At 46.5% G+C, this 15,231-nt stretch overlaps 1 protein-coding gene across 1 annotated transcript in view; it reads right to left on the bottom strand.

Moving 5' to 3' along the window:
• Positions 1–1,722: 1,722 nt before the first annotated feature.
• The window catches only part of LOC114703377 (guanylate cyclase soluble subunit beta-2-like), a 40,193-nt gene continuing 26,684 nt past the window's right edge, over positions 1,723–15,231 (bottom strand). Inside the window, exons 9-12 of the mRNA XM_028884188.2 lie at positions 14,632–14,778; positions 13,125–13,279; positions 11,609–11,760; positions 1,723–1,913 (exon numbers count right to left, since the gene is read on the bottom strand). Coding sequence (XP_028740021.2) covers positions 1,768–1,913; positions 11,609–11,760; positions 13,125–13,279; positions 14,632–14,778 — 600 coding nt within the window. The 3' untranslated portion in view covers positions 1,723–1,767. The remainder of the gene's footprint in view (positions 1,914–11,608; positions 11,761–13,124; positions 13,280–14,631; positions 14,779–15,231) is intronic.

Genomic DNA, 15,231 nt, shown 5'->3' with positions numbered 1-15,231 from the left:
AATAAAGAAAAAGAAAGCTACCGATTAGCACGAGTCTGTCGCGGCCAGATGGTCCTCTTCGGAGAACAAGCTCCTCGGCTTGCTCTCCTGGGTCTCCAGGCTATGGCACAGCACCCACTCTCTGCGGGATGATCTCACCCCTCAGCCAGGCAACCAGCAAGTCACTCTCTTCCTTTCTCACACAACTTGAGCTGAAGGAAAGCTGGAAGTGAAAGACAAACTAAGAAGGGACAGGGGAAGCCAGATGTCTGTGAAGAATGAACAAGCCCTAGCCCAGGAGAGGGATAAGACACCAAGCCCAAATGACGCATCAGGAATTGGCATCAGCTGGGCACAAAGGGGGCCATTGGAGGAAAAAGTGGCAGTCGGGGGCCTCAGCAGACTGGCATCTCCTTCTCAGTGCCTGAGAACTTTGCCTCTACCATCCAGGATTGCCCTGGTATGCAGAACAGTGGGAGCAGGGGTGGTGTGGCTCTTAGGAGCCCGAGCTTGAGCTCTGTGCCCCTGAGGCAGGACAGTGGAGAGTGTTTTCAACTTCTTATTTAGGAAACTATGTCACCTCCCTCTGTGGCTAGAGGCCAAGGAATCTGTCAGTCATCAGTCTGAGGACCAGCCATCTGCCACTATCTGGATAGGCCAATCCTGGGACAGGTGCCCTGAAGTGGAAGAAGCTAAGAGGGGCTGGAGCGAGGCTGGGTTGGGGGTTAAAATGAGCCTGCCACGCTGTAGAAGTAGGGGGCGGTTCTCTGTAATTTTCGGCTCTGGGAAGGGCTCTAACTAGAGTATGCTGTCCACCAAGCCAAGCATTCACTGTTTATGAGCAAGTCTCTTATTGGAGTGACAGCCTACATATGCTTGGTGTCCATGAGGCAGACCACCAGATGTTTCTATGGAAACACAGCATGCACAGGTGTATGCCAGAGCATAGACATTCCATGAGCTAACCGATTCAGTAAGGGTTCACACACCTCTCCTGGGCTCTGGGGCCTCAACTCACAGAAGATATCCAGACTGAATGAAGGTGCATTTGAGGTATGAGGGGCCATGTGAGCATTTTTATCAGCCTGGCCAAGCTTCCCAAGTATCGTGGTTTGAATAAGATGTGATGTGATGGTGATGGACTCTTACCTCTTTGGTACCATAAGCCCCAAATAAACCCTCTCTTCTATAAGTTACCTTGGTCATGGTGTTTTAAGCGATAAGAAACTAAAACACACCTGGGCACTGGGAAGATTGTCTCTAGCAGTGTTTAATAGAATAAATGGCAGCTCCAGGACAATGGGCGGAGCATACGGAAAGGAAAATGGCTTCCTTTCATCCTACTGGCCCAGTGCCTTCCACAGCCCAGCTGTTTAGTGGGCAACTTATAAACTGTACGGTCTGGATCTCTTTACTCCAGTCCTCTCCCTTTCTCCTCCCACTACCTGTTAAAAAGCATACTGAGCCCAAGGCCAGGATGTCCTGTGAAAGCAGACCCTAGGGCACCTGTCCAGAGGCAAGGATTTGGGACGCTAGGGAGCTGAGACCAGACATAAGCAGACCCACAGGCAAAGTCAACATCTAGAACACGTACAGCCCAAGTCAGTTGAAGGCTGGCCATGAACCATTACTACAAAGCATTTTCCAAACCTTCCAGGCTTGGGTTTCATTTCTCTTCCTTTATTCTCAAAGGGGTGCTAAGAAAGATACACAACTGAAAACATTTTAATTTTCTTTGCTGCCATTGATTAAAAGGAATGAATCCCGCAGGTTCGCTTTTTCTCTTGATTACAATACAACACAGAGGGCAGATGGCACCGAACCACTAGCCAGGAAACTTGTCTTGGTCTGATCTGGTGATGGCTGGCCATCGGCTGCATCCGTGGAGTCTTGCCCTGCCACAGGGCTCCCAGCAGGTGTGGCTTCATCAGAAGCTGAAACAAGACAGAAGTGTCAATGAATAAAACTTCCAGCTGATTTTCCTGCAAGCAGGCCCTGTTGGAGCCAGGCTCCTGGAAACACAATGTGGCCACTCTGTATAAGGTCTTCCCAGCTACAAAGACACATCCACACCCCTCACTCCTCTCAGTAATTTTGTTCTGGTAGGCTGCATCACTACAAATCTTTACCTCTGCACAACTCACATGCCCTGGCTGGCATGAAACTGTCTATGTGCTCTGGACAGTAAGGGCCACCGGGCATGGGGTTCAGACCTGGTGCCACGCACCGGAGTGCATGGCACTGCTGGCCTGTGACTGCCATGTCACTTACTCTTTGGGTCTCATGTTTCCTCATCTGTAACATGGGAGAAACTAATAATGCAAGTGATGATTTCTATCAAGTGATTAAACCAATGTCCCACATGGAGAAAAAACTCCAACAGCCAGTGTGTCTACCTGTGGGAGGCCAGAGAGCGGGCTCAGGGACACAGCTGCCTCTGGGATGTGAGCCAGGAGAGGGGGGGGGTGGAGTCAGAGAGCCCTGGCTATAGGAGGCTGCCTGTCAGAGGCTGGCTCTGTCCCTGCTGCCTGCCTGCCCGCCCTGCAGCATCTGAGATTTGGTCACCTGTCGTGTCTGTTTTCTTCTCTATAGTAATCATTGTCCCAGACACACTAAAGTTCAGAATGGCTCCTGTGGTGGGTTGAGGCTCACATCCATCTAGCATCCTTAGAAAGCAGTCAATCAAATCTGCTCTCCCTCCCTAAATTCATGAGTCTGCTTCTGGGGCACAGGGTGGGGGGCTGGTAGCCCACGAATCGGCCTCATGATCAGTTTCGCCTTAAGCTCTCAAGAGCATCAGGCAGTTTCCAGCATGGCCAGACTGTAACAAGCCCTGTTTGATAAAGTATTTAGTGGCCAGGAGGTGAGTCAGAAACCTGGGGCTCCTGGACCTGCCTCCAGTCTCCTGTCCACAGACCCAGAAGCGAAGAAGGAGATCTGGACAGGCAGAGCCTGCCTCATGGCAACTCAAGTCGACAAGTTATGGGCAGAATTTAAAACGGGTCTAAGAGTAACATGGAATCAAGGGCCATAGAACTCTGAAATCACACATTTTCTTTTCAGATATGATGTTCTTATAGAACGTGGCCCACGTGGAGTGGCTCAGTCTAGACCCCACTAGTGGAAGGTTCATCTGATTATCCGTCATTCCTCCTCTCCCCCATCGCTAGCTCAGCACACATGAAGGCAAATGCTGAATCATGTTCAGCCAGCAACTGTTACCTAATCAAGGGTTAGAGTTTTTTCCTTTTGTTTTGTATTGTGAATTTTATTATTCTAAATACCCTTTATTTCTTTCATTTTTAATTATGGAGTTTTTTGTACTACTAGGTTTTTTTGGAAATCTGGTAATTATTATAATTTTAAAAGTTGAATGATGAGAGAGTGTGTTTGAAAGGGTTTGGGTTCACTTTAATGCTAGTGTCACAGTGCAGAAATGCAGAACACAAACTCGTGTGTGTGTGTGTGTGTGTGTGTGTGTGTGTGTGTGTGTGTGTGTGTTTCTGTTTGTTTTCTACTGAAAACGCTTGGGGTTTAGAAGAAGGCTCCATGGGGGAAAGTTGCTTAAGTGTAAGGATTAGAATTCAAATCCCCAGAAGCCACACAGAAGCCACAGTGGTTGGTGTGCTTGGCCGCTTACCTGTAATCCCAGCACAAAGGTGGAGACAGAGAATCTCTCAGCAAGATGACTATCTAGACTCTGAAACACCTAGCTTCACATTTAGTGAGAGAGCCTGCCTCAATATATAAAGGTAAAGACATCTGATGCCAGTCTCAGGCCTCTGCGTGCGTGCGCACACACAAACACACACACAAACATGTGAACACACATACACTGGCAAGCATACCACACACATACATTTAAAACAAAAAACTACCCAGCCACCCGTCTCCAGGTTCACTGCCACCACCAGCACTACAGAGTGACTGAATTCTGTCACCCCAACAGTGCTCTGTGCCTCAATTTCCCAGAGGTAAAAGCATCCCCATGGGCATTCTGCTTTCCTCTAAACTCATAGATACATAATGCTGCAGGAGGGCCAAGAAGATGGTTCAGTCAGTAAGGAGCTGGTCAGTCCCCAGCGTCCACATAGAAGACAGGCACGGTGGCACACACCTATAAGCCCAGCACTGAGGGGGAGAGACAAGAAGATTCACTACCAGCCAGCCTGGCCAGCCAGTGAACTCCAGGTTCAGGGAGAGACCCTGTCTCAAAAATTAAGTGGCAGGAGGAACTTCAGCCTTTGGCTTCCATTAGCATATGCACACACATACACACACACACACACACACACACTCATATATACACACAAGTGTGTGCACACATGAGAACACACACACACACACACACACACACGCATATGTGTGTGCATATACAGTATAACATTCTGATTAATTACCTTTCCTGATTCATTATGAGGTTTATCGTCTATGGATTACTAATATCCATACACCTGAGATAAACTGCATAGAAACCTAAACTGGATGAACTTAATCTTTCCTAAAGATTTTAGCGGAAACCTCATGATTTTCAGAATGTCAAGGTCACTGAAGTTACACTGTAATGTGCAGAGACATACGATCACTGGGATTTCCATGTGATAGTATATAAATGCGTGTGTGAGTATATAACAGCACAAGTCATGTGGGAACTAAGGTGCCATGTGAGCACACCTTTTGTTTAATTTCCATACTCTGCTTCAAAATATGTTTCAGGGGCTGGAGAGGTGGTTTAGCAGTTATGAGCAATGGCTCTTTTTCCAGAGGACCAGGGTTCAATCCCCAGAACCCACATGGCAGCTCACAACAGTCTGTAACTCCAGTCCCAGGGACCTGCCATCCTCCTGTGGCCTCCATAGGCACTGTGCACATGGGCTGCACCAACATACATGCAGGAGAAATATCAAATAAAATGAAAACAGAATAAAAAATAAAAGTTATATGTAACTCTGAAGCAAAGAACAAAGCAGTGTAAGATAAACACATGTGAATATGTAATACTCCCATTTTTGTAAGAGAAAGCATACACACATATGCACACAACTCTGAGAAGATGTGTACCTCAATTTTTAAAACATTAATCTCTCTGGGTGATGAGTCACAATAGAGTTCATTTTCTTCTTTTGGCTTATCGAACTTTCTGGTTTTTTTTTAATAAGCATTTCTTCTCAAATATAAATTAATAAAGACATAATCTTTGGTTAGATGATCCACACATCCCAGTACTAGAAGCAGTATAAAAACATTTAGAAATAGACTGGACGCACATAAATGGAAACAATGACTGCAGATGACATCCCACACACACTGGGCCGACATCCATTGTGTGGTTGTGTGTGCTATACTGCCAATTATGAGGGGGTGGGGCTGGGTGCTGTGGAGTTGGCCAGGAGAGTAGGATGGAGTTTGGGGAAATGCTGTTGCCTTGGGGAATAGAGGTTGGATTTAGACTACTGCTAGGTATAGGGGCAGAACTCTGTGGGTCTACAGGGTATGAATTTACAAGCAGAGATTCTAACACTTGTGAATAAAATCTTTTATTTTTTTCTTGCATTGCTATATCTGTCCTACCACCTAGATAATAAAATCTGGAAGGTCACATTTGGCTTTGGTCCTGACCCTGTGTGAATTGGGGCAGAAGGTTTGGGGCAAGTCTGGGCACAGACTCTTCAGTCTTCTCCTTCATCTGTAGGCTTTGCCCACTCCAGTGTGACCCTGACAGAAGCTTTGCCCATTCTAGCATTCAGTATGAGTCATATAGCTAGCTCAATCTCTGGACCTCTATCCAATTTGCCCAGATCCAGCCTTCAGCTGTGTGGCATTAACTGGCTGTGGCAGAAAGACAGGTGGTAGGCTAACCATATCAGAGTGTGGCCAGAGAAAAGGGGTCATGGTTCCAGAAATGAGGGGAGTGTTGGGGAAAGGCATGGGTTCAATTCTACCAATGAGAAGAGAAATCTATGCAGGTGGCACAAAGGGTACAGTGGCATCCCCAGGACATGGAGTGAGGGTATTTTTCCATGGTTTCTTTCCATGGCAAGGGAGCCCATGCCATGGAGGAAATATGTCTCCAATTTCCAGAACCCTTCATGCCCTGCAGTGATCTGAGCAGATCCTCTGCCCATTTCTGCCATCGTAGGAGCTCTTCCTCTACCTGTTTCCTGAATTCATTGTGTGTGCTCAACACCATCCACAGTGCCTGATGCCTACCACAGTGCCTGATGCCTACCACAGTGCCTGATGCTCTATGAGAGGTCGGAGGTCCTCGTGCCTGCAGAAGGATCACATTTTCCTGCTCATCCAATGCTCCCTGTGTGGTTTGAATGAACATGACCCCCATAGGCTATGGTAGTTGAACACTTGGCCCCCAGTTGCTGGTGCTGTTTGGGTAGGTTTAAGAGGTGAGGCCTTGATGGAGAAAGTATGTCACTTGTATGTGCTCTTTGAGAATTTAAAGACTCACACCATTTCTAGTTCAATCTCTCTGCTTTGTGCTTGAGGTTCAACATGTGAGCACTCAACTTCCTACTCCAGCCACCATGAATACATTCTGAGTGTTTTCTGCCTCCACTCTGCCATGGGGGACTCTTCTCCCTCAAGAACCATAGACTCTTTCTTCTGTAAGTGGCCTTGGTCCTTGTGTTTTGTTACAGTAGCAGAGCAGTAACTAAGACATACCCTACACAGTCTCTTTTCTGTAAGCCACTGTGGGGTCTCTAACAGTCTTGTTAGTGACTAGATATTTCTTTCCAGATGAGCCCTCAGCAGTAGGGTCTCAAAGTGACTGCCATATATAAACATCTGGAGTCTGTGGGAGTGCCTTCTGCCTAATGTATTCCTCAGAACAACTCTGTGAAGCAGGTCCTTCATCACTCTTGCCTTCAGAGTGAGGAAAACAAATGCTCTCCCTAGGCTCCAACCCGGCCCTAGTAAATCTGGATTCCAATGATCTCTCTGTCTTTCTGATGGCTGCTGAACCCAGCAGCTTATTAGAACTGCCTATAAAGCTGGTTATCAATCCAGAGTCACAAGACCCCATGCTCGACCTCCTGGATTATCTTCAGGGTGAAGCTCAGCTATCTGTCTGTCCACAGTTGTCTCGAAGATGCTTCTGTTCCCTTTACACCCACTGCACCAATGGGACCCACTTCCGGTGTGGCATACCTGCCATAGCCCCCAGAGTGACAAGAGCGACTTTAGGGGCCACCCCTAACGCTGACAACCCCCATTCCTCTTTTCAGAGGTTACTTATGCAGAGTCCATTTACACCTCCCAAGGTGCCTCTTCTAAAGAGCCTTGCTGGGTTAACAGCCCAACTTCCCCAAGTCCAAGGGTCAGAACAGCGGAGCCACTCATGAGTCCTGAGCAAGAGAGGTGTGGGAAATTTGACAGTCACACTTTGGAAAGACTCAGGAAGGCTTGTGAGCTGAGGACAGTGACCCAGCCTCCCCAGCAGTTGGCTGCAAACAGTTGGACCCCAATAAATTGGATATGTCTAGAAAGATGCTTGCATCGCTTAGACTCTGTAAAGTAAGGAGTCAGGATCCTGGCAATTAAGTGACCACAAACCCATCCAAGAAGCACTGCAACAGGGGGATCGCAAGGGTGGGAAATTTCCCCCTGTTTGCAGGAGACAAGTGAGAAGTGAATCAGTAAGGCCACAGCAGGTAACCACAAAACCCTAAACTTGACCAGGAGAGAGGCCCTAACCTCTAAAGTTCTCCAGAGGAACAGTTAACAGTTGGTTGAATAAGTCCCTCAGACTAACTTTACCTGAGGGGAACCTAGCAAGAAGACACATCTCACTATGGTTTCTAAGGAGGAGTCAATGCAGAGAGGGGCCCGGGCTACTTGTCTAAGCATTGTATACAGGTCAGCTTGGAAAGCCTTACTCTATAGTCACTGGGAGAATTGGGAGACAAGTTGAAGAGAGCTGAAGTTCACAAGAAGCATTAACAAGGAGCCTACATGCAAAGACAGCTAGAAGGGAAACTTTTTAGTCAATGCTGAAAGGCACTTGCTTAAATATCTAAGTAAACATACCCCAGTTTCTCTCTGGCTCAATACTCCCTTTTAATTACACTGGGAAAGTCTTCTCATAGCCAAACACCCAAATTCACTGTATAGGGAACGAAAAGCATGTTATCAAAGTGTTACTGAGGTTTTGGGTGGAGCCTACAGGGTCTGGTTCCTGTCTTGAGCTTCCTATCACCATAGTAGAAGGCTTAAGAAGGTTGAGAGAAGGGTTAGCCTGGCCCTCAAAGAAGCATCTGTACAGTGCTCTTCAGTGCTGCCAGGGCTCTGAGACATTTTTTTTTTTTTCAGGAGAAATGGTACTTATCAGGGCAAGAAGGTGGCAAGGGATTGTCTACATCTGACAGCCACGAGCCCAGTCAGATAGAAAAGTATGCCAAACAGCCACCATGTGTGGCAGGCAGCCAGGTGGTCACATGCTGAGGTGGGTACAGCTGTGACCAATGAGGGAAGTCCTGGGGTGTTCATCCAGCTCCCTAGAGCTTGGGAAACAAGTAGATGCTGAGGTGACAAGACTCACTGAGCTCTGAGTCTCAGTGGGCTCTGGCTGCTGGTGGGAACATTTTCATAACGATGCCCATGTAAGGAGCAGGGTGTGGTAGGGGTGGGGCTCCCACACATTCTTTTGTCACTATTCTTGTGGAGCTCTTTTGTCAGAATTGAAATATTTCTTCCTGAAGGAGAGAGGAGGGGTGACAAGATTCAGAAAAATAATAAGATTTATAGGGCGGAAGAGGCTCTGAAAGCCATGATCTACACGGCCTCCCCAAGGCTACAGGGAGAGAAGACTCTTCAATGGAGTTGCCTGCAAGTTGGACAAGGAGCTTTAGGAACCAGCACTCGGGCTGTGATAGGCCTTTTGATGGTGCAGCTTCCCGTGGCTCACCCAGTCCTCTGTCATTGGATAGAAACATGTCTTTGGTCTATCATCAGTGCTCTATCTGGGCTCATGTCTCCTTAGAGAATACTGCATAGCTGCCCAAGAGCCAAGCAGGCCGGCAAACCTGCAAGACTAGCCATTGAACCAGGATGAAAGCACGTCTCATCCACAGGAGAAAATACTGTCCAACGTGAAGAGCTGCTTCTACTGCCAAGTACAGGAGAGAAAGGGAAAGCGTGCGCCATGGGAAACTCAAGTTCACACTACCAGGGAGAGTTGCAAAAAGCTGGGGATTTGGGTGTCTTTGGGTCCATGGCCCATATGGCTTGTGAGCTCACTTCATGGGCTCTCTGGCGCACATCTGATGGTTTATTAGTCACCCACCATGTGTAAATGATCTGCCATTGACATACCCACTAATCACACCTAGTCATCAGAAACCATCTCAAGCAGGACCCAGAGAAATTTGAGGGAACATGACTGAGCCACAGGAAAGCCAAGAATCCAAGTAGAACAGCACAGCTCCCTGGGAAAACTGTACAATTGTCTTGACTTGTAACTCAAAATAGACTCACATGGGTGTGGTCTGCCTGAGACAGCCAATCCTAAAGCTCAAACTGTCCTCTCATGTCCTAGCTGTGGGCCTTATATAAACCACAAACCTTTCTGAGTCCCAGAGTTGTGCCTCTGTTGCAGGTGTGGTTATGATTCTGCTGTGTCCTATGACTGATGTGTCAAATCAGACAAGTGAGCAAAACCCCTACCACATAGTCATCCAAAAATGCTAGCTCTCTCCCTTCCAGTTTCCCCCAAACAGAGGTGGCTTCCATTTCTCCTCTTCCTAGCCAGTATGCAGAAAAGCAACAATTAGATACACCACAGAACCTGGGCACAGATACCTGGGCACAGCTGAGAACAACTGACTCCTACCTCTAAGCAAGATGCCCAGCCCTGCCCAATCCTGCACAGTCCTTCCCAACCCTGCCCAGCCCTGTCCAGTCCCATTGGTGGTCTGCCATGGAAGAGCTATGCACAACAGAAGTCTTGAAAAATCAATTGTTGACCTTCCTGGGGCCTGAAAATTTCACAGACATGCTCTTATGGACAATGTGTGGTCCCCTGAAGAGCCCCAACATCAGAGATCTCTTCCCTTTGAAAGGCCCACAGACTCTCAGCAAGCCTTGCCTTTCTCCATACTTCAGGTTCATACCTTCTGTTTGTGGATAAGGAGGCTCAAGGCCAAGGCTTCTGAAAATCCCGATCTCTCTCTTTCCCATTGCTTTCTTACCAGCCTCATCCTCTTCCAATGCTCTCCAGACAAATGAGTTTCTGGTCTCCATTGGACTCACTAAAATGGTGACTGTCTTAACACACAGTGCTGCCTGGAAAGCTTGATCCAGGCAGCCATGTGGTAGCCTACATCACAGTTTCATCTTCAGAGCTGTACCTCCAGGAAGGCATCCTTGGTCTTCTCCACTACTCATTTTTATCATGGGCATTCACCTCTATCTGAAATGATTTTCCTTTTTGTTCCATGTGTTATATCTGGTTCCCTTGATATACACATAGTCCATGTAAAGGGGATGACCTCACACACTTTGTTTAGAAAATGCCAGCAAATCCCAGGACAGTACCTGGCCTGGTCACTCTGTTCCTGGAGAGAAGAGAGTTTCTCAAGAAACATTTGTTTGGTGCATCCATGACTGTACAATTCTGTCTTTCACAGGATTGACAATATCTGAAACATACAGGTCTAGGATGGCCAGGAACACAGACGAGAGAGATGTTCCTGGCCACCATAGATAGCTTCTCAGCCTCTCATAACACAGAACCCCAAATTCCCCTCATCCTTGATTCTGAATAAGGGAATCCCAAAGGTTTTTTTTGTTTGTTTGTTTTTGCTTTTGTTTTTTCCATGCCCTGTCTCCAGAGTTAAGCAGAAAGTTCAGCTGATCATCCCCCGGCCTTGACTTCTGGGATCAAAACAAAGGGGAATCTTGAGGTCCATCTTTAGTGCCCAATGATTGGGGCTCACGTGACACTGAAGAAACCTCATCTGATAAAAATGACAGCAGCTGAGCTATTAATATGTTATTAACATGTTAAGCTGTCCTAACTTCACATAGATTGTCTCACTTGTCTTGAGAAATTTTCTCAGCAACCATGGCCTTTAAAAAAAATCCACTTGCTGTGATAGCCTGTGGTAGCTGTATTCTGCAGCCTTTCCCCCAAAGCTTAATCCCATAGGGGTTTATGTGGTTTGAACGAGAATGTCCCCCACAGGCTAAGATGTTTGAACACTTTGTCCCCAAGTGGAGGTGCTCTTTGGGGAGGCTCAGGAGGTAGGATTTTTATTCCTTTTTCCCTTTGGAAGCTTCTCGTATATGTGGAAAGCCTGTTCAGGAGCCTCCACTTGGGTGGAGGAGCAGGAGAAGCACTCAGAATAATTCCTTAGTGCCAGGGCATCTGTGGGAAAGCTCATCTCTTGGATAGACGAGCTCCGTGGAAACTGATGTGGGTGAGACTTTGCCCCAGGGTGTGAGTGTCCAGGGAAAGATTGCCAAGCTGATCATCTCAGGTTTCCACTGCATGGATGGTAGCAGCGTTGTGGAGGATGGGATCCTACCTGTCTGACCCAAGGACCATGTTAGACACACCTGAAGAGCTCAGTGAGGAACCCCCGGCATTGAGGACAAGCCTCGTAGATTTGCTTACCCTTCGGATGGGTGAGAGCTGTAGTTCGCCCCATGATTTCATCCTCGGTGGCATTCAGGTTCTGGATCAGAAAGTACGTGGTCATTTTTCCTTTCCCTTTTACTTCAATCTCACCTCTCTTGACAATGTCAAACCCTTTGTTTTCCAGGGCTCTAGACAGAGAGAAGAGAAATGTGCCAAATTCCAAAGATCACAGACCAGTCCTGGACCCACAGCAGAGGAGGGAGGATCTGAGGTGACATCGAGCCTGTTAGGACATCAGGGTGAGGGACTCAGTGGGGAAGGAGGGAGGCATGAAGGGCCAGTGTTCTGAGCAGGGTGCCAAAGGCTAGGAGTGGCCCCAGGGGACCCCACACCTTGTTTCTACTCTCCTGCTTGGTCTTTCCTCCCAAGCACCCTAGTTCTGTCTAAATCCTTACTCAAGATTCAGCTTGGGCCATCTCCACAAAGCCTTCTTTTCTGGCAATGGATCCCTCCCCACCTCCCATATCCCGTGCTCTAATTCTAAAGGCGGGAGAGTAGACTGGTTAGCGTGGGAGTCTGAACCTTACCCAGTTCTTCCTGGCCTTCTTGGAGCTGAGGTAAGCTGTTAACTGCTATTTCTTTTGTTTCGTTTGTAAGACTCAATATCAAATGTTTTCCTTTGCTCTTCTTTTATTGGGAGTATTTTTTTCTACAATATATTCTGATCAAGGTTTCCCCTCCCTCATCTCCTACAAAATCTTCCCACTCACCCAACTCCAAGCCTTCTTTCTCTCTCTCTTTAGAAAACAGGAAAATTAAAAAACAACAACAACAACAAAAAACTCATCGGATCTTTTTTTTAATTGTGCTTCATGTTAATAAGAGTGGCAGTGGCTTTTCTTCATGGGGCAGTTTAACAGTGAAGGAGCTAAGCGGTATGAAGGAATTTAATCTAAGTGCGGCCTATCCTAACGGCTAGAGAAATAGTGCTATTTTGGTGTACACCTTTATATTTGTTCTACTTAAAAAACAACTATGAATTCTCTTTCTTCCTTTACTAGACCAAGCCGACAAAATTTTCCTGAGAGAGACCAGGGAGCACCTGTTTCAGGCATTGTGAACCACAGTCTCTGTCACGATTGCCTGACTGCCACTCACAGAGACATCAGCTAGTGATAATGTGCAAATAAAAGCATATGTCTTATATCATGAGACCTTGCTGCTGAATTCTAGCTTCTCTTTTGGGTACCACAAACAAAACAGTCACTCCATTTAGCTCAGTCCTGGGGCTATTTTCTCCAAGTACCACTGTCTTATCCCACTAAAACTACTTACAAAAACAAGCAGCAAATTGGATTTGGCCTGAGGGTTATATGGAAAACAACAATACAAGTTATGGTAGAAATCCTGCACTATTTCCTGTCGGTAAGTCAGCAAAGCACAGGAGAATTAACATCAGCTTCCTTTCCTGTCCTTCCCCATGCTGCTGGGCAGTGAGATGGTCTGGGGAAGCCGGAAGGACAGTGAAGGCAGGAGTAAACCAATGGCCAACCTGTAGGCTGTGGGGCTCAGATGCACTTTGTTGGGAAGCCCGTGACTTTCCATCCTCGAGGCTGTATTTACAGTATCACCGAACAAGCAGTACCGGGGCATCTTGTCTCCCACGACACCTGCCAAGACTGGTCCAGTATGGATTCCCACTCTGATCTGTACAGAGAGAACTTCACTGAAAAGAGAACACTGAATCTTTTTGCCTTTACTTTGAAAGCATGGTTTAGCTAAAATGAAAAAACACCTATTAAAGTGGTTAGCTCCATGAGGTTTGAGAAGTGCACATGTCTCTGAGACCACCATCAAAAATGACTACTCTGCAAAGTTATCTCATGCCTTTTTCATGTTAGCACCCCCAGTCTTCTGCATGGGGAATTAAAGCATTCCTTTCTGGGGGAGAAGGGAAGACCGTAAGTCTTAGAACACTAATGCAGCATATAAGGATGGCAAACCTCAGGAAGTTCCCAAAGGTTGTAAAGGCCCAAGGGAAGGGAAACTGCCTTTGTAGGAGCTGCCTGAAAAACTGTGTGTTGGGGTCGGGGGTCCAAGGAGGCAGCCTCCATGAGATGTTGCTAACACTAGGGTGGGCTTCTTAGTGTCACAGCTACATTTGAGGCTCCTGTAAGTATCCCTAATAATCTCACAGGTTCACTAAGCTAGTCTTAGGTTCAGTTGTTCATTTGGCCTGTTGCTGGTGCCCTACGTGAGATGAATATTTGTTCATGTCTCCCAGGAAAAGTCCCACAACCTCACCCTCCCTCCAGAAGAGTTTATTGATTTACTTATATCAAAGATTTATTTACCCTTCTAGGACATCACATAGTCATAATTTTTATTGCCCAGGAGGAAGAATGTACCACGATTCATCCATCCATTCTCCTCTTTGTGGATATTTAGGTTATTTCCAGTTTGGAGCTATGATAAGTATGGCAGCTCTAAACAGTCTGTAGAGATACATTTGTGAACACATTTTCATTCCTTTCAGGTAAAATACCTAAAAATGTAGGTACCACCTTGTGTCATAAAATAAATACACATCTAATTTTTACCAAACCAAAACCACCCCAAATTGTCCAAGGTTGATTGTCCAGTTCCCCCATTCATATCAGTAATGGTAAAAACCTCAGCTGAGCTCTAAGCTATGAGGGGCATGTTTTTCCCCAAGCAGGAATCTTGGTGACTTAGGAAAGCCAAGCCACCTGCAGGTATGCTTGAACAGAAAAGCAGAAATCACAAATGAGGTGTGCTTAGCACCGGCCTATCACAAAGAAGAGTATCCATGAGTCACAGGAAAATCTCAAGAGCGAACAGCCTGCTCTGGAGCCTGGGAAAGCTGAACCTTCTTTACAGCTTTCCTGCTCAGAAGCATGAGCAAGGGAAGAAAAGACTTTTGATAGACGATGCAATGTATATGCTATTAGCATACGCCAAACCTACCCTGGGCAGACGAGAGCTTTACTTTCGTGTGTTACATTTTGTCTCGAGTGAAATACTCCTTTGCTCCCTACCTGGATGGGTTCTCCAGTGACAGGATTCATCACTTCCTCTGCAGAAATTCTCATGCCCAAAGCAAAATTAGCAACTCTCTGAGCATGGCTCTCAACAGGCACTGGTACGCCACCCACCACCATGTAGGCATCACCTATTGTTTCCACCTGCCAGGGCAAACAAACAAACAAACAAACAAACAAAAAAGTGTTCAATGAGTTTCCTTCATGTCCCAACCAAACACCCACATGTGCCTGCCATTTTCTAGACATTGACAAGAGCTTTTTAAGCTACTGATTTTTCCCCCCTGGGGAAATGAGGAGCAGGAAGGAACAAAGGAGAAGGAACACAAGATGGCCAAGAGATATTTCTGACTTCGTTTTTTTTTTTTTTTTTTTTTTTTTTTTTTTTTGTGTGTGTGTGTGTGTGTGTGTGTGTGTGTGTGTGTGTGTGTGTGTGTCAGGGATGGAACCCAGGGTCTCACATAGCTAGGCAAACACCTTATCTCTGAGCCACACCCCAACCTCCTTTCTGCTTTTAGTGAAAATGAGTCCCAGAGAAGATGAAGTTCCTGGGTAGTCATATGATGTTTTATATTAGTTAATGAAATATGTGGGTGA

Source organism: Peromyscus leucopus, chromosome 9, assembly GCF_004664715.2.
Source record: "Peromyscus leucopus breed LL Stock chromosome 9, UCI_PerLeu_2.1, whole genome shotgun sequence".
Taxonomy (NCBI): Eukaryota; Metazoa; Chordata; class Mammalia; order Rodentia; family Cricetidae; genus Peromyscus; species Peromyscus leucopus.
Note: the sequence above shows the minus strand (reverse complement) of the source record. Positions and strands in the feature narration are given on the sequence as shown.